General features: G+C 37.6%; 3 protein-coding genes across 3 annotated transcripts; 1 reads left to right on the plus strand and 2 right to left on the minus strand.

Annotated features, from left to right (window-relative positions):
- Nucleotides 1–1,715: 1,715 nt before the first annotated feature.
- LOC146480395 (uncharacterized) lies at nt 1,716–3,598 on the minus strand. Its single transcript, XM_085109561.1, has one exon. It carries the CDS (start codon nt 3,361–3,363, stop codon nt 2,782–2,784), a length of 582 nt encoding a protein of 193 aa, XP_084965687.1. The 5' UTR covers nt 3,364–3,598; the 3' UTR covers nt 1,716–2,781.
- A 54-nt stretch (nt 3,599–3,652) lies between these two features.
- On the plus strand, nt 3,653–16,944 carry LOC146480396 (dysbindin-like). The gene is made up of 12 exons (XM_085109559.1): nt 3,653–3,813; nt 3,950–4,000; nt 4,203–4,238; nt 5,217–5,270; nt 6,217–6,277; nt 7,026–7,158; nt 9,036–9,168; nt 9,728–9,750; nt 11,398–11,538; nt 12,544–12,656; nt 13,610–13,757; nt 16,474–16,944. The coding sequence occupies exons 1-11, from the start codon at nt 3,758–3,760 to the stop codon at nt 13,754–13,756; spliced, it is 948 nt and encodes a 315-aa protein (XP_084965685.1). The 5' UTR covers nt 3,653–3,757; the 3' UTR covers nt 13,757; nt 16,474–16,944.
- Nucleotides 16,945–17,082: 138 nt separating this feature from the next.
- On the minus strand, nt 17,083–19,440 carry LOC146480397 (uncharacterized). Its single transcript, XM_085109560.1, has 2 exons — nt 17,920–19,440; nt 17,083–17,873 (listed from the first exon to the last, which is right to left on the minus strand). Exon 1 carries the CDS (start codon nt 19,349–19,351, stop codon nt 18,728–18,730), a length of 624 nt encoding a protein of 207 aa, XP_084965686.1. The 5' UTR covers nt 19,352–19,440; the 3' UTR covers nt 17,083–17,873; nt 17,920–18,727.
- Between the last annotated feature and the right edge of the window lie 1,234 nt (nt 19,441–20,674).

A 20,674-nucleotide genomic window follows, 5' to 3' on the forward strand; every position in this document is an offset into this window, starting at 1 on the left:
CTGGAAACAGCTTCTTGTTTCACCATGCAAGGCGTAGCAGCAGAAAATGCCTCAAGGTCCTTTTTTGCTAATAAATGAACAAGCGTACCGCATGAAGACTCCTATAAGTCATTTTCTGTTTTATTGTGCCTCTTCTTCAAGGCGAGACCTCAGTGGTGACAACACTGGTCTTCACAACGAAGACGTGGGATGAAGATTGTATTTGAGAAAGCAGCAGCTGGTCTAATGCGGGAGAAGTCCATTAAAAATGGGCAAAACGTACTGTTGCATTGACAAGCAGTTACAACTATACAGGTAGAAGTATAAAAATAGATGATCAGCGTGAGAGGTGACTTTGCAAAGAAGCTGTGGTGCTGCGTAGGCGGGGGAGTGGAAATGAATATATGTTTTTCATCAACTGAGTTGATAAGGTATAAAATTGACCACCGTAAAGAGATTTGAGAAATGACCTGTTGTTCGTCAGCCCTCCGTCGTGTCTGGGCGCATCAAAGGGCTAGCGCTGGAAATAGCAGCTCAGTGTAGGAAACTAGGTGCATGGCCAAATTACGTTATCAACTCGGTTAATAAACACAGGTATGAATAGTGGGTAGTGCTGTGCACGCGCTGCGGACCTGTTTGTTACGGACACCTGCTCGCTCACGACATAGTGGAAAGAGGCATAGATCACTAATACAGTGCAATACCCACAAAAATAGCCGGTTCATCAGTGACAGTTACAGTGACAGTGCAATAGCCAGGGAAAGGAACCATTCCTTAAATACTTCGCCTAAGGATGTGCATCAGTCTCGCTTTGGAAAAGATGAAGACGATACGCAAAAATAAGTCACGGCATTTACTTTATCTCTCGCTATGTCTCACTATGCCAGAAGGCACACAAGCCTTTAACATCCTAAACTGCCAGTCAACGAAATTCCTGCCGCGTCCTGGTCACCATGTTCTGGAGTTGCTTGTCTTTCCAAGAAGGGGGAGGGGGTGATCCCCTATGAGCTGCTGATTGTTGTCCAAAAGCGGGTGTATATTTTAACCATTTCTGGTCTAGAATGTGGGTCGTAGACTTCTAAAAATCGTGAAAAGGGTGTGGATTTTAGAGACGCATTTCTCAAAGCGGTTCCAGGCACGAGAATTTTTTTTCAAATAGTTTTCTATCGATTAGTAGTAGTTATCCAAATGTGTTTCTTAATCCAACTTTCAAAATGATTAAAAATTGAATAAAATTTTTCTGGTAAACATCATCGCTTTTCGGGCCCAAATTGTTTTCAGGAGTTTTGAGAAGTGTGGAAAATGACACATGGCTAGTTTAGCCAATTGCCAGCAACGCACCCTTGCACTGCAAGAATAGCAGCAGCAACCACCCCATCTGTGACTTTTCAGAGGGGGGGGGGGGGGATCTCCCCCTTCCCATAGGAAGGCCTGGTTCTCAGGTTACCCCATCTGCTCCTGGTGGCACCTTGGTAAGGTCCTGGTGCTGTTTGAGATATCTGCCATTATCAAAAGCATTTCAATCAGCCAATCAATCGTATCAGCCAACCCATTTTGAGGCTGAAAAATCAATATTTCCAAATAAAAAACATACTACAAAAAGTCCAAAAAATCACCAGATCACAAAATTAACTCCTGCAAAATATTTCATGCTTTGGTGACAAAACAATGCCTCAAAATTTCATGACATCTTTCCAGCAACTGTGATATGGCTCCTTTCAAATGTGACACTCAAATCATATTCCTCTTTTCCAAGAATCTTTTATTGTAACAGTTATTATTCATTGAATCCTTGTAAATACATTGACCTTTCATTACCCTATAATGTGACAACTATATACACCTAATATTTCATCATCAAAGGTTTAAATAGGTGTAGGTTATATATTCATCTCCTACCTAGTTATCATTTTGCAATGACAATTCTGTAGATTGCCCTTTTCTGTTGAGAAAATTTTTCTTCATATCTCATTGAATGAATTCAAGAAATTTTCCATTGAATTTTAAAACAACTTTGACTAACTACATCAAGACAGTTTCCATTTTTAATACCTAGGGGCACTTAACCCTCTAAGCTCTAACAGTGATTAGCATCAAATTTCTCCTTGTAAGATCAATGCTTATTGAGGTCATGAGAATTAAGGATATGATCACCCAAGGTTAATTTTTTTTGATATTTTAATAACTATGAGGACAAGATAGGAGAATTTCCTCTTTGAGATTAGGGGCTAACGGGTTAAGCACCCACTGCTCCAAATTGGTTGCCAACCAGTCCTAATAGCATTGGTGTGGAAAGTGATGAGTGCATTCTTTCTAAGTGCATTTTTGAAACCTTTTTGTCCTTCTGCAAATAATTTACCAAAGCATTTCAAGAAGACAGACCAGCATCCCATGGGACTTCCATACTGTTGTAGCTGTTGTCATCAGTCTGACAGATGACCACAACAATGAGAGCCCATGGATGAATCCGCAGGATTTACTTGACACCTGGATTAACTCACGGTTATATGAGTAATTTCCAAATCCTGCCTAAAACCATCCTCACAAAGGTAATGCAACAGCTAAAAAATTGCAAGAAAAGTTGCCAAAAATTCAAACAAAAGTAACTTTGCCTGTGCAAGTGGCTACATGTGCAATTTTTGCTAGGCACTAGTGACAATAATTCTTTAAACAATATATATATATAAGAAGAATATCACTCATGTAGCCACGTCGAGGGTTTGACACTCAACATTGCAAAATAATGATCTGAATGATCAGTAATTCTCACGTAACTTTGATGTAAACTATTGCAATCCACTATTAATTACTTCCCGCTTTTTTTGACACTTTCTGTAGCTTCGTCTCAAGTTCAGTAATTTTTATGTCTTTCTCCAACAGTAAAGCCTGCTGTTTTTCAATCCTCTGCTGTAATGCAACTCTTTCCTCTTGCAATTCAGCAACCATCTTTCCATAGTACTTCTTACACATATCCAGCATAGTCCTATAACCGTCAGCATCCATTTCCTCCGATTCACTTGACTGATCATCATTCGGTTCATTTACAAGTTCTTTCAGGTTAAATTTTCTTTGTTCTTCATTGAGTCGAATTTCTTCCAGGTCAAAGATAAGTGTTTGTGTCATTGATTCCACGGTTCCTTTCAGCGCTTCATTTTCTTCCCTCAACTTCTCCAATCTTGCGTCGGTTTCTTCACTGTTAATACTAGATCGAGAGCTTTCACTAACGTTGTCCTCGTTCGCTGTTGCTATATGCATATTACCACGACAATTCTCCCTCGCTTCAAGTTGGTTAGCGAGTTGCAAAGCCTTATCTCTTTCGTCCTCCAAGACCCTGATCTGCTCCAGCAAAGTCATTATAAGAGATTCACTGCTTGAATGCGCCATGATGATCTTTGCGTCTTGTTTACAAATTACGAAACCCTTCGACTTCGATCTCGCAAGTTCAAGTACTAGTTGACCACGAAAGCAAAACAACTTCGAAAATTTTTCAGTTTCCAATTAAATGCTTCCAGTGATATTCCTCAAGCACAATGAACCTTAAAATACTCCATTAGCCAGTTTCAGTTTCGAAAACCGTTCAAAATACAAAATCTAAAATAAAGTTCGCTCACGTGAGTGCACGCTATAATTGGAACTCAACTCAAGATGCATTATGGGCCTTTTATGGTCAGCGGCAACTCAATGAGGCTCACAACGAAGCTCACGATCAGAAAGAGAGATCATCAAGATGGAAAATTGGTCGAAGTAATACAAACAAGTGGCTGTCTTTTCTCTAACAATGTTTGATAATTTTAGAGACCGTTTACAGACGGTGCAGCATGATCTAAGCAAAGGGTAAGGCAAACGTTTTGGAGAATCTAAGGCCAGTTGGACATTTATAGCATGACAGTATTAAATTGGCCTGGTACAGTTTCATGATTTTCACTGATATTTTTAGCTTAACTTATATACCCAATTCTCTTTTTTGCAGCTGGAAATCAATTGCAGACAAGGCTAAAGCCGTCAACAAGAAAATAGTTCGGTCAGTATAACGCACAAAAGAAGCTTAAAATATGCAATGTATAAGCTTATCGTATTGGCTATTTAATAAGCTTAATAAGCTTAATTGTTAATGAGACAGTATGGTACATTTCAGCTTTAAAAACTAGAAAATAAAACAATTAAAAAATTAAATCAGTAAAATAAATTGGTTCTTTCGAACGTTTTCTTTAATCTGCTAACAGGAAAACAACGTTTATCACTGATGAAATCATCGAGAGGTATGTACATGTACACAAATGCAGCTTTCGTGTAATTCTAAAGCAAGTCAGAACATTTATATTGAGGGTTGATCATGGAGAATACTGTCTTCCATATTTATAGAGGAATTGTTGCACCCATCATTGTTCTATAGTAATGACATATATAGGGTAGTGGCGCATGGGAATGCTGAGTAAATGTGTCGGAAGCAGGGTTAAAGGTGTGCGGTGGGTTGTGGTGATTGAATGTTTGAATGATGGAGAAATTGAGAAGAGGTTGGCTATCAGAGACACTTATTTCAGAATACGTTGTTTCAAGAAAAATTCTGAACCTTGTTGTGACCTGCTACACGATGGTCTTCCTTGAACTGAGAGGTTTGAGCATCTGACCTGTGTGTGGAAGGTCATTTTTTAATTTTTTTCTTTCTCCCTTGCCTGTGGCACTAATTGGTGGAGGCCTGGTGTTGTAGTGAATAGGCAAAGCTGCACACTTGTTGCACAAACTATGTAAGCATATATTGTTAGATACGAGGTGACCTCAACTATAAGCCTGGTGGTTTCTAGAGGTCACCTTGCCATACATTAAACAATGAGTTAATTGTAAATATATTAGGAAAAAGGCAAATAAACGTATAGTCAATAGTGGTTAGCGAGTTGGACTTTCGATCAGGCAATTGGAAGATCGGAGGGTTGGTGATGGTTGAAGCCACGGTAGGTTGGTTGCTTCATTGCTATGTTGTTTCCTTAGACAAGCAATATTGTCTCTTCACCAAGGTGCATAAATGGGTACCAGCAACACAGTGATTGTGGTAACCCTGCAATTGACTAGCATTCCACCCAAAGGGAGTACTGCAGTACTCCTAGTTGCTTCGTGCTAATGAAACCCAGTTAAGCTCAGGCTGTGTGGGCCACATAGGCTCCTAGTGTGACTTAACGGTTACCACACTGAACGTATAACATCTTTCTCAATGGTTTGTCTGCTTTGTCTTTCCTCCTTAGTGATGACCAGTGCTTCAGTTGCAATCTTGAGGCAGGCTCTGAAATACTAAACAAGTAAGTGTGTTGTGAGCAAGTAATCTTAGGTCAACTTTTTTGATGGGTATAACACAAAGAATGTCAACTAGTTGACTTAGTTTTTAAAACCTGGCTTGCACTTCTCTGATCATTACAGGGTGACCTCTTATGTACAGTACGACACATTGCACAGAAATAATTCCAGCAATGCCCATGCCCCCTCCCCTGGGTATTAGTGGGGCATTAATTTTTTCCTCATAATTTGCTCAACCCCCATGACAGGCATAAGTCTACCCCAGAGCATCTGACAGCCTTGTGATTTTCACCTCACAACTTACTGTCACTTCCTTTCAATGATAAGTTCATCATAATCAGCAAAGACAATAAACTTTTAATTGACTTTGTTAGAGGAACATGAAATGAGATGGTAGATACACATAAAGAACATTCACTGAAGCAATACAGAGAAATAAGACTTATTTGAGACTTAGTCAAGACCTGAATTAGCTTTCATTAAAACAAGATTATGCCCAGAAACTAGTAAATCAATTTCTTTTTAGCTGTACTGTGGGGCATTTAAACGACTTGTTTGTCTGTGTCGTTGGACATTTGCTGATTTATTTTTAAAAATTTATATGTATATAATGCCTGTGGGTCTGCCTGGGTGGGGGTGATGGGCATTGCTGGAAAAAGTGGCTGATTGGATTGGATTAGCCTGCGTGCAGACGTCTCGTATTTCTTCCTACGTCGAAAAATGGAGGAAGAAATACGAGACGTCTGCACGCAGGCTAGATTTGGATGACTTTAATATGGATAGCTTTCACTGGACCAAGATTTTGATTAAACTGATCTGTTTGGCAGATCACCTTACCCGGTCTAGATAGATGCATTCCCTCTGAATAAACACTATACTGGAGAAGTGTAGGTTTGTACTGCATTCACTTTATCAGCACATTCATGTAATGGGAGTCTGGTTATGTTTTAGGTTTCAGAAAGAGTGGGCAGAGCTCCACGAAACATCAAGGGAATGTGCAAAAAGAGCACAGGTTTGTAATTAAAAATTGATATAATTATTTATTGAGTTAATTGATATGTGCCGACCATTGCCACTTGCCTGTAGTCAAGTAAAATAAAAGATATTACAGCTCTTCAAGGGAGGTGATGTTTTCAAAGTCTGCATCATTTTTAGCTTGTGAAAACTTTAAAATTTTACAGCTTTACAAGATTAAGAAACACAATTAGTAGTTTGTATGAAAAACAACTGCCAATCAATAGGAAATGAATTTGAAACATTTGAGAAATTTCACAATAAGACCCAAAGGTCCAAAACGGAAATGCTTTCTATTTACCATTGTTAAACAACTACACTTCCTCACCACCTTGTTCTAATACTCTTACTCCCAGGGGGTGAAAGGTTGGGAAGGAGAAGGTATAAGCTGTATAGGTATGTGCAGCATCAAAGGGTATAGATTTTAACCATTTTGGTCTAGAATGGGTATGAATGAGTACACTGTACATGACATGTTTGGGCCAGAAAATCTGTTTATTGAATAACAAAACAAAATCAAAGACAAAAATATTGTCTTGTCTTCGTGGGTGGGAGGGAAAACAAACTTGTGCCATGACTTAGGTGTAGAACAAAGCTAATGAACACCACATAGGGATGTGAACATGATACCTATAGATTGTACATCCAGCAATCTTATGTCAATAATTAACCTCCTGTTGCTAACAAGATGCATGTATCATATCCTTGACAATGTAATGACTGTCACCATGCTTTTCCTGTTTAAGGATGCAGACCAGATCATTTCTGAATTATCCAAGCAATGTTCTGATCTCCATACCACCATGACTGCATTTCACAGTGAATTGGCCCAACTACCAGAAGTCATAAAGAGCATTAAAACAGCCAAGGCTGATATAGGTTGGTAGGAGGAAGTCTAGACTCACAAACATAATTTCATGGGTGATTGTTATTGATGTAGGTGCTATTCTGACTTGAACAGATGCTTAGATAAAAATGACGTGTGACTTTAACCTAATGCCAGCCCTTTGAATTCCCCCTCTCCCTCCTATTTTATGCACTGGCCATGTAAATCCCCAGAGGGAGGGGGGGGGGGAGTACTCCCTATAATGGACAATATGGGGAGGCTCTCCCAGAAAAGGGTACCTTTTGGGGTGGAGGTATAAGGGTAGGGATTTCATGATCAGTGGCCCTAGTTGTTCAAAGAGCAAATAACTTTATCCACTGGATAGGTTGCTATCGGGCAGATAAAATGTGTGCAAGATTTTTCCAGTATGCCTATAATTTGTGAAAAATCAATGTAGTTGAAGCATATGTCAAATTTAAGTATGGGATTGTGTGTAAAACTTGCCATAAGTGTTTCTTTTGAGTACATTTGCCCTGCTGGATAGCAACTTATCCGCTGGATAAAGTTATCCACTCTTTGAACAACTGGGGCCTGAAGTATAGACAAGGGTTGTGAAAACTGCCATTCAGGTGTTTAAAAGGGATTTTCAAAATATCTCAAACAGGCCAACCTAAAAGAGATGCATTGTTTCTACTGTAGGTACATGTACGCATGTACATGTCTGTGTAATAAAGGGGTACCATTTTCTATGGAAGGTATATAATGAAGGATTATCTTCTCTTTCAAAACTGATGCATAAAAGGTTAAGCGTTTGGACCTCGGGGCTAAGCGTTCCCATATAAAACTTTCTTGAGTACTCCACCCCCAATGTAAATCTAGGCATCCTGAAGCACCCTGGATGTGATGCTGATCTGCTGAAGGTAACTCTAGGTATAATATTTTTCCAGCAGTTTCTGTTACTTTTTGTAATTTTGTCACAGTACTCTCCACTTGATATTTCAGTCTTTTGCATACTCAGGCATAGGCCCCCCACCCCGAACAAAAATTTGGGGTGGGCACAGCGTTTTGGTGCTGAAAATATCGGAAAATATTCAATCTCGTGGTCTTTTCACAAATCGTTTTACCAGCATTGCGCTTGGCAAAATAATATCTTGAAAAATATTTGATGCAGTGAGAACTGTGCTACCCGAAGTACAGAGCGCACATTTTCTGCCCTCAGACGACCCAAGAACTACCTAAGATTGAAGCACCATGAAGCAGGACCGCCTGAACAACTGCCTACTGATGCATTGTCACAAATCGATTACAGACACACTAGACGCTGTAAAGATTGCAAAGAGGTCTGCTTGAACAATGCAAAGGGCATTTTGAAAAATTTGAGTAGGGGTATGCACACAGGGCTGTCATTAAGAGGCAGGGGCAAGGGATTTCCCCCGGTTGCTAAGAACGTGCCCCCTGGCTATTTTCATAGGAAAATAGAAGAAAAATAGAATCAAAAGAAATTCCTAGCTGTTTGATTCCCCGCCTACTTGTTGTATGTATCCAGCAACTTGAAATCTTAGTGACAGCCCTGTGCACATGGCTGGGTGAAAGATGAGCCCCCCACGTTTCAAAACGCTCTGCCGCCTCGGTTAGGTTTATGTAAGATGGTAAGTTGTGTGAGTTACTCTTGTCAAAAGGAAAACTTCACCCTTTTAAAGAAAGAGAGCTTCACCTAGTTGCTATAATTATAGCATTGTTGTGGTGATGCCTTTATCATTATTTTTTTTTATTGAGTTATTGCATTACATATTAACAGCATTTCTTTAACTCAGAAAAATCACATCTCAACGAATGTTAAGATAAAAAATTATAATACCCACTCAACCAAACATAACAAATTTAATTCAGGCAAGTAAATATTTTGGTTTAATAATAATTGAACTTTTAGATGCCATTGGAGGCCAGATGGAAGTGTTAGATAACTTGATGATGGACTTGGAAGAGGTTTGTGAGCTGTTGGACTTGGAGAGAAGAAAAGCTGCTCAGGAGCGGAAACTTTCAATGCTAAAACACAATAGAGAGTAAGAGAACTTTGGTCTTTTGATAACTTTTTATAACCAATACTGAACCAGCATCCAATTTCTCCTTAAAAATTTATAATTTCTACTTCTGGCCCCAGTTGTTCAAAAAGCAGATAACTTAATCCAGCCAATAAGTCGCTGTCCAGCTAATAAATTGTATAGGTTGGATCTAGTACATTTATCAGGGCCCTGTTCAAAGAGCGGATAACGTTATCCCGTGGAGAAAATGTACTCCAACTAATACATTTTATCCACCAGATAGCGGCTTATCTGCTGGATAGATTTATTTACTTCTGAACAATCAGGGCCTGATCATTAATGCTTGAATAAGGAAAAGATAACCAAAAGTAAGTTGTCTCGATGTTTAAACAAATAATTATTATTCTTCTAACTGGTACCGTAAGAAAGGTATGTAGAACTTCCCTGCTAATATTGGGCCCAAAAGATTAACAAAGACTGGATGTAGCTTTAGTTATTTACTCTCAAGACTGCAGTCCACAATTTTTTAATTCGAACAGTTTTTCACTTTTATTCATGCATCTTAATTTTTGTGTTTCAGGGATGATTTAGAGCTGTTGAAAGGTAGGAAACTGGCCTATTTTGCCCTGCTGTAAGTTGCTTTTCTTTGGTTAGTTCAGTCTGTCATTTTTGTACATCCAAATCAATAAATTGCATATCAGTACTTTCGGGCAGTTATCAGCCACATACCGGTATACAGTTATCATCTGTCAGTCTTTGTTTCTTTGATTCTGTCAATGTCTCTGCGAAATGCATATGATAAGTTATTGTTTGGGTATATAATGAAAAGTAAAAAAGTCCACAATCGATTTTTATTCTTGAGCGATGTCAGACCTTGTTTAGAATTCATATATTAATAAAAATGATTATTTGTTTAATAATGAATATAATTTAAAAAAATTAAGGATTGTCATTATTATAAGTAGTAGTAATTATTGTTAATAATTATTATAATTATTATTGAAGGTTAAGCTCAAATGGGTTTTAGTCATGTGCACGTAAAACCACATCCTATTAAGATGCATGCATCAGCTGAATGAATCAAAATTCCTATCAAAGGTCCTGCACAAACTGGAAATAAAGCCTGTAGGAAACGATTTCAAAATTTTGCGTGGTGACCTACCTTGTTTTTTTTTACATACCTGATTCAGTGTGCCATTAAATTTTATAGACAAATTTTGGGAAAGAAATTTCTGTAAATGAAAAAACACTGTTTTTCAAATAACAGAAGTTGTACTGGATAACTTTAATTTTTCTCATACTGCCACAAGTTGTAGAATCTAGCAAGCTTTAATTAAAAAGAAATAAATAAAAAACAGTAGGTCGCCAACTAAGTTTTTCAGATAATCTCCCAAATCTGAACCTGAAATATTACCATCAGATGGTAATGACTAAGACATCACAATAACAGTATTAAAGAGTAGTCTGATAGCAGTGGCAAGATATCTGTAGGCTACTCACATAATAACTGCTTTTTTGTAATGTGCAGTTCCAGAAAATATCCATACTACCCCCACGGAAGTTTTTTTGTTTTGCACCCCCCCCCCCCCAAGGAAATTTCACCTTAGCTTGAAGTTCATACTTTCCTTCTAAGACCCCCCCCCCCCCCCCTAGGAATTTCCAGTGACCTTCCTTGGGGTGGGTATGGGTTTTTTCTGGAAATGCACATCAATCTTTCGTCTTGTATACAGTCATGTACTTTTACAGTGTGAAACCATTTCGAGTAGCTTTAAGGAGGGTGCCTACTAATACAGATTAAGTATTTTGCACAGTTTATGACTTTGCGAGAAAAGCAGATCTTGGTATGAGCTGCTGGAATCCAGAAAGAAAATTGGGGGGAGCAAGGTATTCTTTAGAGATAATTAAGCAACAATTGTAATTATAATTATCGTGAAAAGCAGTCAAATACAAAACAGCGTATGGCGTTTTTGCCAAATTGAAGCGTTTATTATCTCTAAAAAATGCATGGTTACTCCCAATTTTCTTTTTGGATACCAAGACCACTTGCTAATTTCTGCTTTCTTCGCATAGTTTTAAACTACGCAAAAATATCCCTGTATTAGTAGGCACCACCCATAGGAAACCTCAGTATTATCCCGAGATGCGCAGAACGTATGCGCAGTAACAAAAGTAGGCACCATCTTTAAGTTCTAAGAATAAAACCTTCCCTCAAAGTGATTACTTACATGTGGTTTATTGAAATTGATTCAGAGGAGCTTCAGACAGAAAAGGAAAAGAAGGAGGTTAAACTGCAGCAAATAGAGAGGCAAGCTTCCATTGAGAAACAGCAGGTGTATGAAGATGCATTCCTTGAGCAAATGAACTACTACATACAGCATGGAAAGACAGAGGGTAAATTTCTATTAACTAGATGCGGAAATGCTTTTCTTGTGTGATACAGTTGTAACAATGCGTCAGCCAAAGAACATGACTGTAAAGCTAATAGACCATATTTATATGCTCTGTATTAAACTGGAATTAAATTGCACACATTAGGCTAAGGCTGGGGATTCTTTTCACATGGAAATATTTGTAATAATTATAATAATATAATTTAATTTAATTTGGCCATCCAGAACTTATTATTTTTAAAGAAATTTGGGGAGAGAAGGGAAGTACTTTAGGCTCTCCATTAGACATAATTATTCACACACATGTCCAATATACACCATCTAAGCCCAGTTGTCAGTAGGTATAGTTGGATGGACTTAGTTCGACTCCAGTGAACTTGTTCATTTCTACATGTACCCACTTGTGACCATGCGATCCATGTTACTCTTGCAACTAGACTTCAAGTCTCTTGCGACTAAATTTGCAGACTTCATGCAAGTTCAATAGACTCTCTTCCATTCTACTTGTGACCATGTGATCCATGCGACCCCAATGGACAACATTTCTACCCCCAGCGACTTTCATGGTTTTTTTTTCTAGTAAGTGTCAAATGACTAGACTTCAAGCGAGTCCAATGGACTATGTTTCTCTTTACTTGTGACCACGCGATCCATGCAAAGGTATCCTCATCCCGTTAGACTTCTGGTTATCCAGTGGACTACCATTGGACTCTATTTTTGTGAAATACCAAAGAACAACCAGACTTCCGGCAGTCTGATGGAAATACATGTCTGTTTGAGTCATATATGTCAAGCCAGACAACTCTAGATCCAGTGGATAAATCACTATCCAGTGGATAACATGTACCCCAACCAATACATTTTATCCCCTGGATAGCAACTTATTTGCTAGCTGGATTAAATTATCCATTTTTTGAACAACATAGTCCTGGACTGTATTTGTGTTAGGGCCAATCCTGGGTCTTTTGTTACGATACTTTGAATAACCAGACCATGTTAATCTTAGAACCAATCAGCTTGCTTCATGGTAGAAGTACTGGTTCACTGGATGAAATAACATTTGAAGATGATACAGACCTGCATAAGGAATTAGATGATTTCTTTGGCCCAGAAGCTGAGGTTAGTCACTGGTGAACTCAACTGAGGGTTAAAGGAAATATCCTTACACTTCTTGGCTTTCATCCACCCCAAGCCCTATGAAAATTCCAGTTGAGTGTTACAATAATTTCCCTTAAAAATTCAACAGTCCATTATTTTGTAAAATTATTAATAATTTAAATCAATGTGCTAGAAATCTTATCAAGTGGTCAAGGCACATTATTTTCATCTCAGTGAGTAGTTTCATGCTTTATGTGAGGTGGTCTTTGAGTGGAAGCATTAGTTAAGGCTGGAGTTGACTTAAGTTTGTTTTCCTCGACATGAACCCCTCTGCTTTTCATATGAAAATCATGTTATACTTTTGCTGACTAGTTGCCATTTACATTTGAATTAATAAGCACTGAGGTTTCCTTGTATCCAAACAAAATCAACTCCATCACTGCTTCAACTCAAAGGCCATGTTACTAAGCACCCAACTGTAAAAGGGGCTCTTTATAACTTTATGCACCATTAGATAATTATGCATATAAATATAGCACAAGGCCTTTTAATCCTTTAAGCCCTAACAGTGATCAGCATCAAATTTTTCCTTGTAATATCAATGCCTATTCAATCCATGAGGTCACAAGAATTAGTATTATGATCACCCACGCTGAATTTTCTTGATATTTTTTAATAACTTTTCCCCAGTACTTTTATAAGAACTGTGTGGAGACAAGATAGGAGAAATTGTGCTTTGATATTAGGGGTTTGGGTTAATGAATGCCTAGAATGTATGACCACATTTTAAATTTGTGTCAGTATGTTTTGCACGTGGTTTGCATTTAAATGTCCCAAAAGATTAGGCCTGAAGTGGACTTAATACTCGTTTCAAACTGATGATTTTAAGTTCTTTGTCCTATTGTTTTCTGCCCTTTTGGTACACTGCAGTATACCAAGTTGATTATTATTTTATTCTTACTGTTTTGTTTTAGTCAAGTGAAGCACTTTTAGGAGTGGATAAAGAACAAACCAATGTCTTCTCTGATGAAGATGAAGAACTACTAAATCAAACAACAGTACAGAGTCATGATACACAACAAGCAACACAGAATACTACAGAGAAAGAGACAGCTGGTTAAGGTATTGTGACGTAATATATCAAGCAAATGAGAGAGTGTATCATCTGATTTCCAAAAACACTGAGTGTTTATGCACTTGTCATCGGCTTCCCCGAAAGGGGGGGGGGGGGGGGGACCCCGGGCTGATGTGGGGGAATACGGGGACTTTATGGGGACTTTGCAACAAATTTCTTCCCTTGTGGTGGGGAAAATGTGGGGACTTAGATTTTTGAATGCCCTACTCTCGGGGAAAATATGGGGACTTCGCTTATGTTCAACTGAGAGGAGATTGGGGACGATTTTTGTTCGCTCTATCGATGGCAAGATGGCAGAGGAGAACAAGAAGGTATGTTTTAAAATCCATTGTTTTTTGTCTATCAAACAGACCATCCGTCAAAAATTTGTACGTATTTGTAGGCATAGGCAACTTTAAAATTCCTCTGTGTATATATTATTGTTTATAGAGGTCACTGTTAAAGGTCAACAGGTCGTCTTTTGTTAGTGATATAATAGAACAAATTTAGAACAGCGTACAAATTGTTAAGGATAGAAAAAGTTGATTTTTTTTTAATATTCACAAGAATGTTAATTTCTGAAGCATCACAGAAACTGTTCAGAGTACTCAGGAAACTTAAGGACGTTGTGTTTAGAAGCAGCAATGAACCATCATCAAATGATAGTGTGTTTTCCCTTGTTCTTCATCAGTCCGGATAGATTGAAAACAGATTCTGGGGAATTCAGGACTGAATGAAAAGTTGAAATTTTCACCATACTGTGCATGTACAGTAAGAGGAGTGATTTATAGCAACTTATGGAGTATTCGAGAAAAAATAATTAAAGTTCAGTTTTCATCAGAATGCAAAGTCCGAGTGTTTGCCGACTGTTTAAAGAACCCAAATAAAGTTCTGAAGTGCATCTTCAAATCCAGTTGGGTTCGCCAAATACTGAGGACTTTGCAAGAAACAAATCTCGATGGGTGGGGAAATACAAGAACTTTGAAATACACAATTAGCAAAGTCCCCATATCAGCCCGGGGTCCCCCCACCTCGGGGAAGCCGATGACAAGTGCATTAATACACATGTAGCTTCTCAAACCATTAACAATTCTTAAAGCAAAAGTTCACCAAATTTTATAGTTATTAAGATCACATTTTCAAACCTCCTCCATGGTAGTGATTTCATTCGTTTTATCCTATGAATTAGACTATTAGTGAGTTTGAGACAACTTCACAAATTAGGCCTTCCTACAAACAAGGTGCACAGTTAATCGCTTTCTTCGGACACAAAATATTAAAAAATGCTTCAAACGTGCCCATGTTTTATCAACCTGTAGAAACAGTATTTTATGTTTAAAGTTACTCAAAATGGCATATTTGCCACGATATGACAGGCCTTTGGTTCCAGAAGCATTTCAGTATTAACCCCACCGCCAATTACATGTATAAAAAAAATAACTGAAAGATTGATGCATTTAATCAGTTTCGACTTGGCTATCTCTTGGCAGGGTAAATGATCGTGCTTGATTTTGAAATTCCTCACCTCAAAGAGAATTACCAACAGCTATGCACAAATTAAGGTGTCAAAAAGACCATCAATTCCAATAATTTTGCAACAAATGTGTAACAAGATACCTTTGCTCAAACATGAAGTTGGTCTAATAAAACTAAGAGGACATATCAATCTCATGTGATTTATCAAAGGAAGAAGAAACCATTATAAATCAATTTTAACCATTTTTCTGATACACAGAGGAAGAACCAATTTTTTTGAGTTGTTATCCATTTCCATCCTGGCAGGCAATCTGCAGTCAAACATTTGTAATTAACACTTAGTCTAGTTTTTGTAACCTCATGTAATTAAAGAATTATAATAAAGTTTTGATGTTTCCATTAAGGTGACACTAAAATTATTGTAGGTGACATTGCCCCCTTAACTCTCTTAATTTTCATGTTATTCGTACTCTATTTTAACCCTTCTCTAATAAACCCTTCCTTAAAAAAAATAATTCTACTCTCCCAAACTCCCCTCCTCCACACTGGGGTGTTTATAGCGGTTACCAATAACAAGCGACCTACCGTCTTCAAAAGAGTCGGATAAAGTTGCGTTTTGGTGGACGTCAATCAAAGGAAAGCCGTTGAAATTATTTTTTGAATTCTGACAAGATTCCAGGGTAACCCGCCAAGAAACTAAGAATTTTACCTCGCTAAGAGAAGGTAAACTTTATTTAAATTGTTTTCCAAGCCAGATCAAGGGAAAATAAAAGGTATTTTTGAATTCAGAATTTTAATTTTCACTGCACGTGATAATTTACTCACTTGCACCTGTCGCTGATTTTGCAAAATTATCATGGGTAGCGATTTAAAATGTTACAAAAAATGCTTTATCTCAACAATGCCCATTCTTTAAGATAACCTGGCTTGGAAATCAACTTTCATAAAGTTTACCATCTTTCCATCTTAAAACAGCCAATTTCTTGGTTCTGTTTCCTTGAAATGTTGCCGGATTTTAAATTAATTTCAACGGCTTTTCTATGATTGACGTCCACCAAAACGCAACTTTATTGGGAGTCTTTTGAAGGCGATAGGTCGCGTGTTATTGGTAACCGCTGTAATGAAGACAATGAGGATTAAAGAAAGTATTGTACAAAAAACAGCACATTTTAAAATATCTGAATTATTGATCAGAATATTAATCATTAATTTCTTAGTTGTGCCTAATGACTTTGCTTTCATCCTCAGGACTGTGATAACAAGAACAAATAGAGTGGAATTTATAAAAAAAATCAGAGGAGGGAGACAGAATGCCAATGTTGTAACTGTACAGAGAGAAGATGTATGATGTGAAGAAAAAATTAATACTGTTGTTTTTCCAATAAAGGGATACATACATGTAATCTTTAATTTAAGGTAGTTACAGGGGCTTAGCATCAAGCCCGATGTTAAAAGAAGGAATAAAAATCACGGCAGGCAAAGTCTTAACTGAGTTTGCACAAGGGACAATAATTATTTAGCCCTACACTACACTAGATGAAAAGCCTGCGTTAAGAGAACATTTGTCTCAATTTATCCAAAGCACTCTAACTTGAAGTTGACTGTTATGACAGTGAGTGATTAGTTACACTTGTGGCTGTCAATCCTGAATAATGATACTTTTAATTCAAAACTGTAGCTTTGAAGATGTTATGGTAATAAATGAGAGAATTTATTTAATTTCTTAGCGATCATTTCCTTGATTCTCATGACCTAACGTGATCCATGAAAAACACCAAATAAAGTCATCTATATACAATTGCTGTAGAAAAAGCTATTCTTGTGTCTGTTCGTTTTGCAAATGCGAACATATCTTTGACTATATATATTTCTCAGATTAAAACTACGTTTCCTGTGGTTCGAATTGTTCTTAGACGGCTAGCCAGAAGACACATTAGTACCAAAATATTTCTGTGTAGATTTATGAATATGGGGGATTTTAAGCAGATCTCAGCAAGGGCTATTCAAATCCAATAAGAAAATTGGGACTAGCCTCACATTTTTCAGAGATAATAAACAGTCAACCTACATGATGCGTGACCAGTATTTTTGAATTTGAATGTGGGTTTTGAAATTTACATGTCAGTTTTGAACAGCGCCAGTGAGATTTCAGAGTTCCATAACAATTTCACTAGTTTATTGACGGTATACATCACAGCATTAAACATTTTGAATAAAAATAACAATTTTGTTTCCCAAGTATTTTAATTTTTGTTTTTCGGCTAATGCATGTTTTTTCCAGAGAAATCTTGAAGATTGCATTCAATTGCTCCAGAGATTACAAATGAAGATTCAAATATTCATATCATTCTCAGAAGTACTGGTCACATGTGACGTAGAATGACTGTAAGCATAATACAAGTGTCAAAATACATGCCAATGTACGACACTTTTTCCAAATTGAAGCTTAATTATCTCTAAAACATGTGTGGTTACTCCCAATAATATTGTCTTTTGAAATTTCAGTAGCCCTTGATGAGATCTTTTTCCGCATAGTCATAAGCCGCATAAAATTATCTTTGAATTAGTATGCATTTTCATTAAGAAATTGGAGGTTCTTGGACCATCCTGAGATGAGCAGAACATATGCACAATAGCAAAAAAAGCACCTTCATTAAATTAAGGTAGCTGCCACTTGTTTACAAAAGGAGGTACCTTCGTTAAGGTAGCTGCCACTAATTTACAGCACTGAACTTTGATGGATCAATACTACCATCTTTACGAGTTGACACATGACAATATCAATGATGTCAAACAAATGCCTAATCATTTTTGAACGTGTTATGGTCATTTTCTTGACACAAATTACCATAACAACAGTATAACTTGTTTAAAACAATCGTAATGTTAGATTTAAGTGGTTATAACTCAAAAATGAGCTTGGTGACCACCATTCTTATAAAAAAAAAAAAAAAATTGGTTAGCATGTTCAGTTAAATTTTTTTTGCAAAGTTGGAGTTTTAGGAAGGGGTTCAAAACAACCTCAAATTTTTAAAAATTTAAGGTGGCTCTCAACCCTCTTCCTATAAGGTTTTTAGACTTAACAAACAGTTGTATCTTTTTTGTGGTATTAGGCAGATGCAAGGCTTAGATCAAAAAGACAAGCTTGGGGTGTGAGATACGATATGCAATATATACAGTATCCAGTATGTACAAGATGAATTGAATTGTTAGAAATTGTTTTCAAAGCTTCCAATCATGGGCCAAGGATAAAGGCTCTGAATTTTGCAATCAGAACTAAATGTGCCTTGAGGCAAGGGGTCACGCAGAGTTTCCGGAGATTTTTCACGCATTCCAAAACAAATCCTCTTGACGGCCGTGTGCATTTATCAGCGTTACTACAAATATTAAAGAAGCTCTCCTAAAGAAAATTGGAAACAATTTCGTGCGTCCACAATCACAATAATAGCAGAATCTCACAATGATTATTGTAACAGAACAAACCATACGTTTGGGTGAACCCTTATCTTTCCGTTTCGTTGTGAAGAATTTTCCACTTGCCTCTCACTTTTACTAAACGTTTCTCGTTGTGCTTCAAACTTTGAGTGTCCTTTGAAAAGTAATCCGATTCACAAAGTGCCTGGCACACCAATTTTAACACGTCTATTAGCCGGCCAGCGGCAATAACGTCCTTGTATTGTCTTTTGGGCCTGTTCTCCTGTAAATCGATAAATGCCTTCTCTATCACACCTGTAAAATAATGCTCACTTTCCTCTTTGCTTTTCAATTCTTCGTGACAACAGATATCGTGGCTACGAAGACGCCATATTGGGCACTTGTCAGAAGGCAAAAGTGCAAATTTACCAGTGTCTTCAAATTCTGGAAAGTCTTTCATCTGCAGCCATAAGTCCTTATTTTCAGAGTAAGTCTTCACGATGAACTCTCCCGGTTCCAGAGGTACCTCTGGCACGTTGATTGACAAAAAAGCGAATATTCCAGCATTGTTTTCTTGACGGTCGACAAGCTCTACGCCAACCCGGAGTTGCCAGAGATATCGAAACTCGTAAACGTCAAGCGTTTTCCCTTCTTTTTTTGTAGATTTCAACTTCCATGTGCCAAGAAACTGTCGATGTTCTCGGTTACTCATGGTAGTCGTATTTTGGTGCTCATTTGGGATGTCAGAGACACACAAACATATCCACCGATTTTTCAGATTTTTTGCAGCAAAAAAGCAAAAAGATCGGAACAAAGTGCAATGCATTATGGGAAGTAAACTTTTCTTTATCGCCACGTTGGTCGGGGGAGGGGTAGGGATGGGGGACGGGAGTTCTTCTCCCAGTACGAAAAACACTCAGGGGAAGATTGGGTTGGTTGTGAATGAATTACTTACTTGTTTCTGGAGTATTTTCAAATGAATTTTTTAACAAGATTTCAAGTAAATGTTATTATGTTGCTGTCTTACTGGTGGCCCACTTACTGCAAGTGAAATAAAAATCTGACGTACATTATTGCAGAAAACAACAACTGAAATTTTAGGAATTGAAACTCAATCTACACAAGAACTAAGCCAAGTAAGGTCAAAAGGGTAACCTTGAATAGAACGGATATTAATAATTAAAGTTACAGGAAAATAAACTAAAATAATTGAAGATTAATAGAGAGCTTTATTAGGCGAGATGTGTATTAAAATACCTTGCAGCCCAATAAATTGTTCAAGACAAATCAACCATTCTTTGCCGGACTGGAAATGCTTCTCGGGGGCGGGAGCGACGAGAGACGGCTGTATTCGCAGGCTATAGCTAGTGTCCACATTGCATGCGTGTTTAAGCATGTATGTCGCCGGCGAAACACCCACGTTACAATTCTCCTACTAAACCACGAGACACCGAAACAGCTATTTTTTGTTTCACGGTCAGGGAAGTATATATTCCAATATTTCGAAAGGCACGGCCTTTCTTCTTCAGGGTATGTTTGAGACTGACCCTGTGGCAAGATACGTTACAATTTAAACAGTTACAATAGATACCTGAAAAAAGGCTAAAGTTACATAAACAAAAACGTTACAATTTGAAATTTGAAAATACAACTGGTAAATAGGTATAAGCTAACGTTGTAACGTTGTAACTGTTTAAATTGTAACGTATCTTGCCACAGGGTCAGTCTCAAACATACCCTGAAGAAGAAAGGCCCTGCCTTTCGAAATATTGGAAAATATACTTCCCTGACCGTGAAATCAGCCTTGCTCTTTATTTAGATTATTTGCTTTACAATTTTTTTGCTGATTAGATCCTTCACTACAGGATCCGGTACTTTTATTTTGTCACGGTGGTCCTTGCAAACACAGTTTATCACTATTTTTTCTTTCTTTTATGTTGTGTTGTGTTTCATTCATTACCTGTTTTGTCACGAGACCTGTAAGGGATATTTTTAGCGTAATATCATTCTAGACGCTACAATAATATTTATATTG

The sequence above is a fragment of the Pavona decussata genome, unplaced genomic scaffold (assembly GCF_977016875.1).
Source record: "Pavona decussata unplaced genomic scaffold, jaPavDecu1.1 SCAFFOLD_53, whole genome shotgun sequence".
Classification (NCBI taxonomy): Eukaryota; Metazoa; Cnidaria; class Anthozoa; order Scleractinia; family Agariciidae; genus Pavona; species Pavona decussata.

Coding starts and splice junctions, on each gene's coding strand:
- LOC146480395 (XM_085109561.1), bottom strand. CDS start 3,363: ATGGCGCATTCAAGCAGTGAATCTCTTATAATGACTTTGCTGGAGCAG.
- LOC146480397 (XM_085109560.1), bottom strand. CDS start 19,351: ATGAGTAACCGAGAACATCGACAGTTTCTTGGCACATGGAAGTTGAAA.
- LOC146480396 (XM_085109559.1), top strand. CDS start 3,758: ATGTTTGATAATTTTAGAGACCGTTTACAGACGGTGCAGCATGATCTA. Junction 5,271..6,216: donor GGCTCTGAAATACTAAACAA/GTAAGTGTGTTG, acceptor GTTATGTTTTAG/GTTTCAGAAAGAGTGGGCAG. Junction 9,169..9,727: donor ATGCTAAAACACAATAGAGA/GTAAGAGAACTT, acceptor TTTGTGTTTCAG/GGATGATTTAGAGCTGTTGA.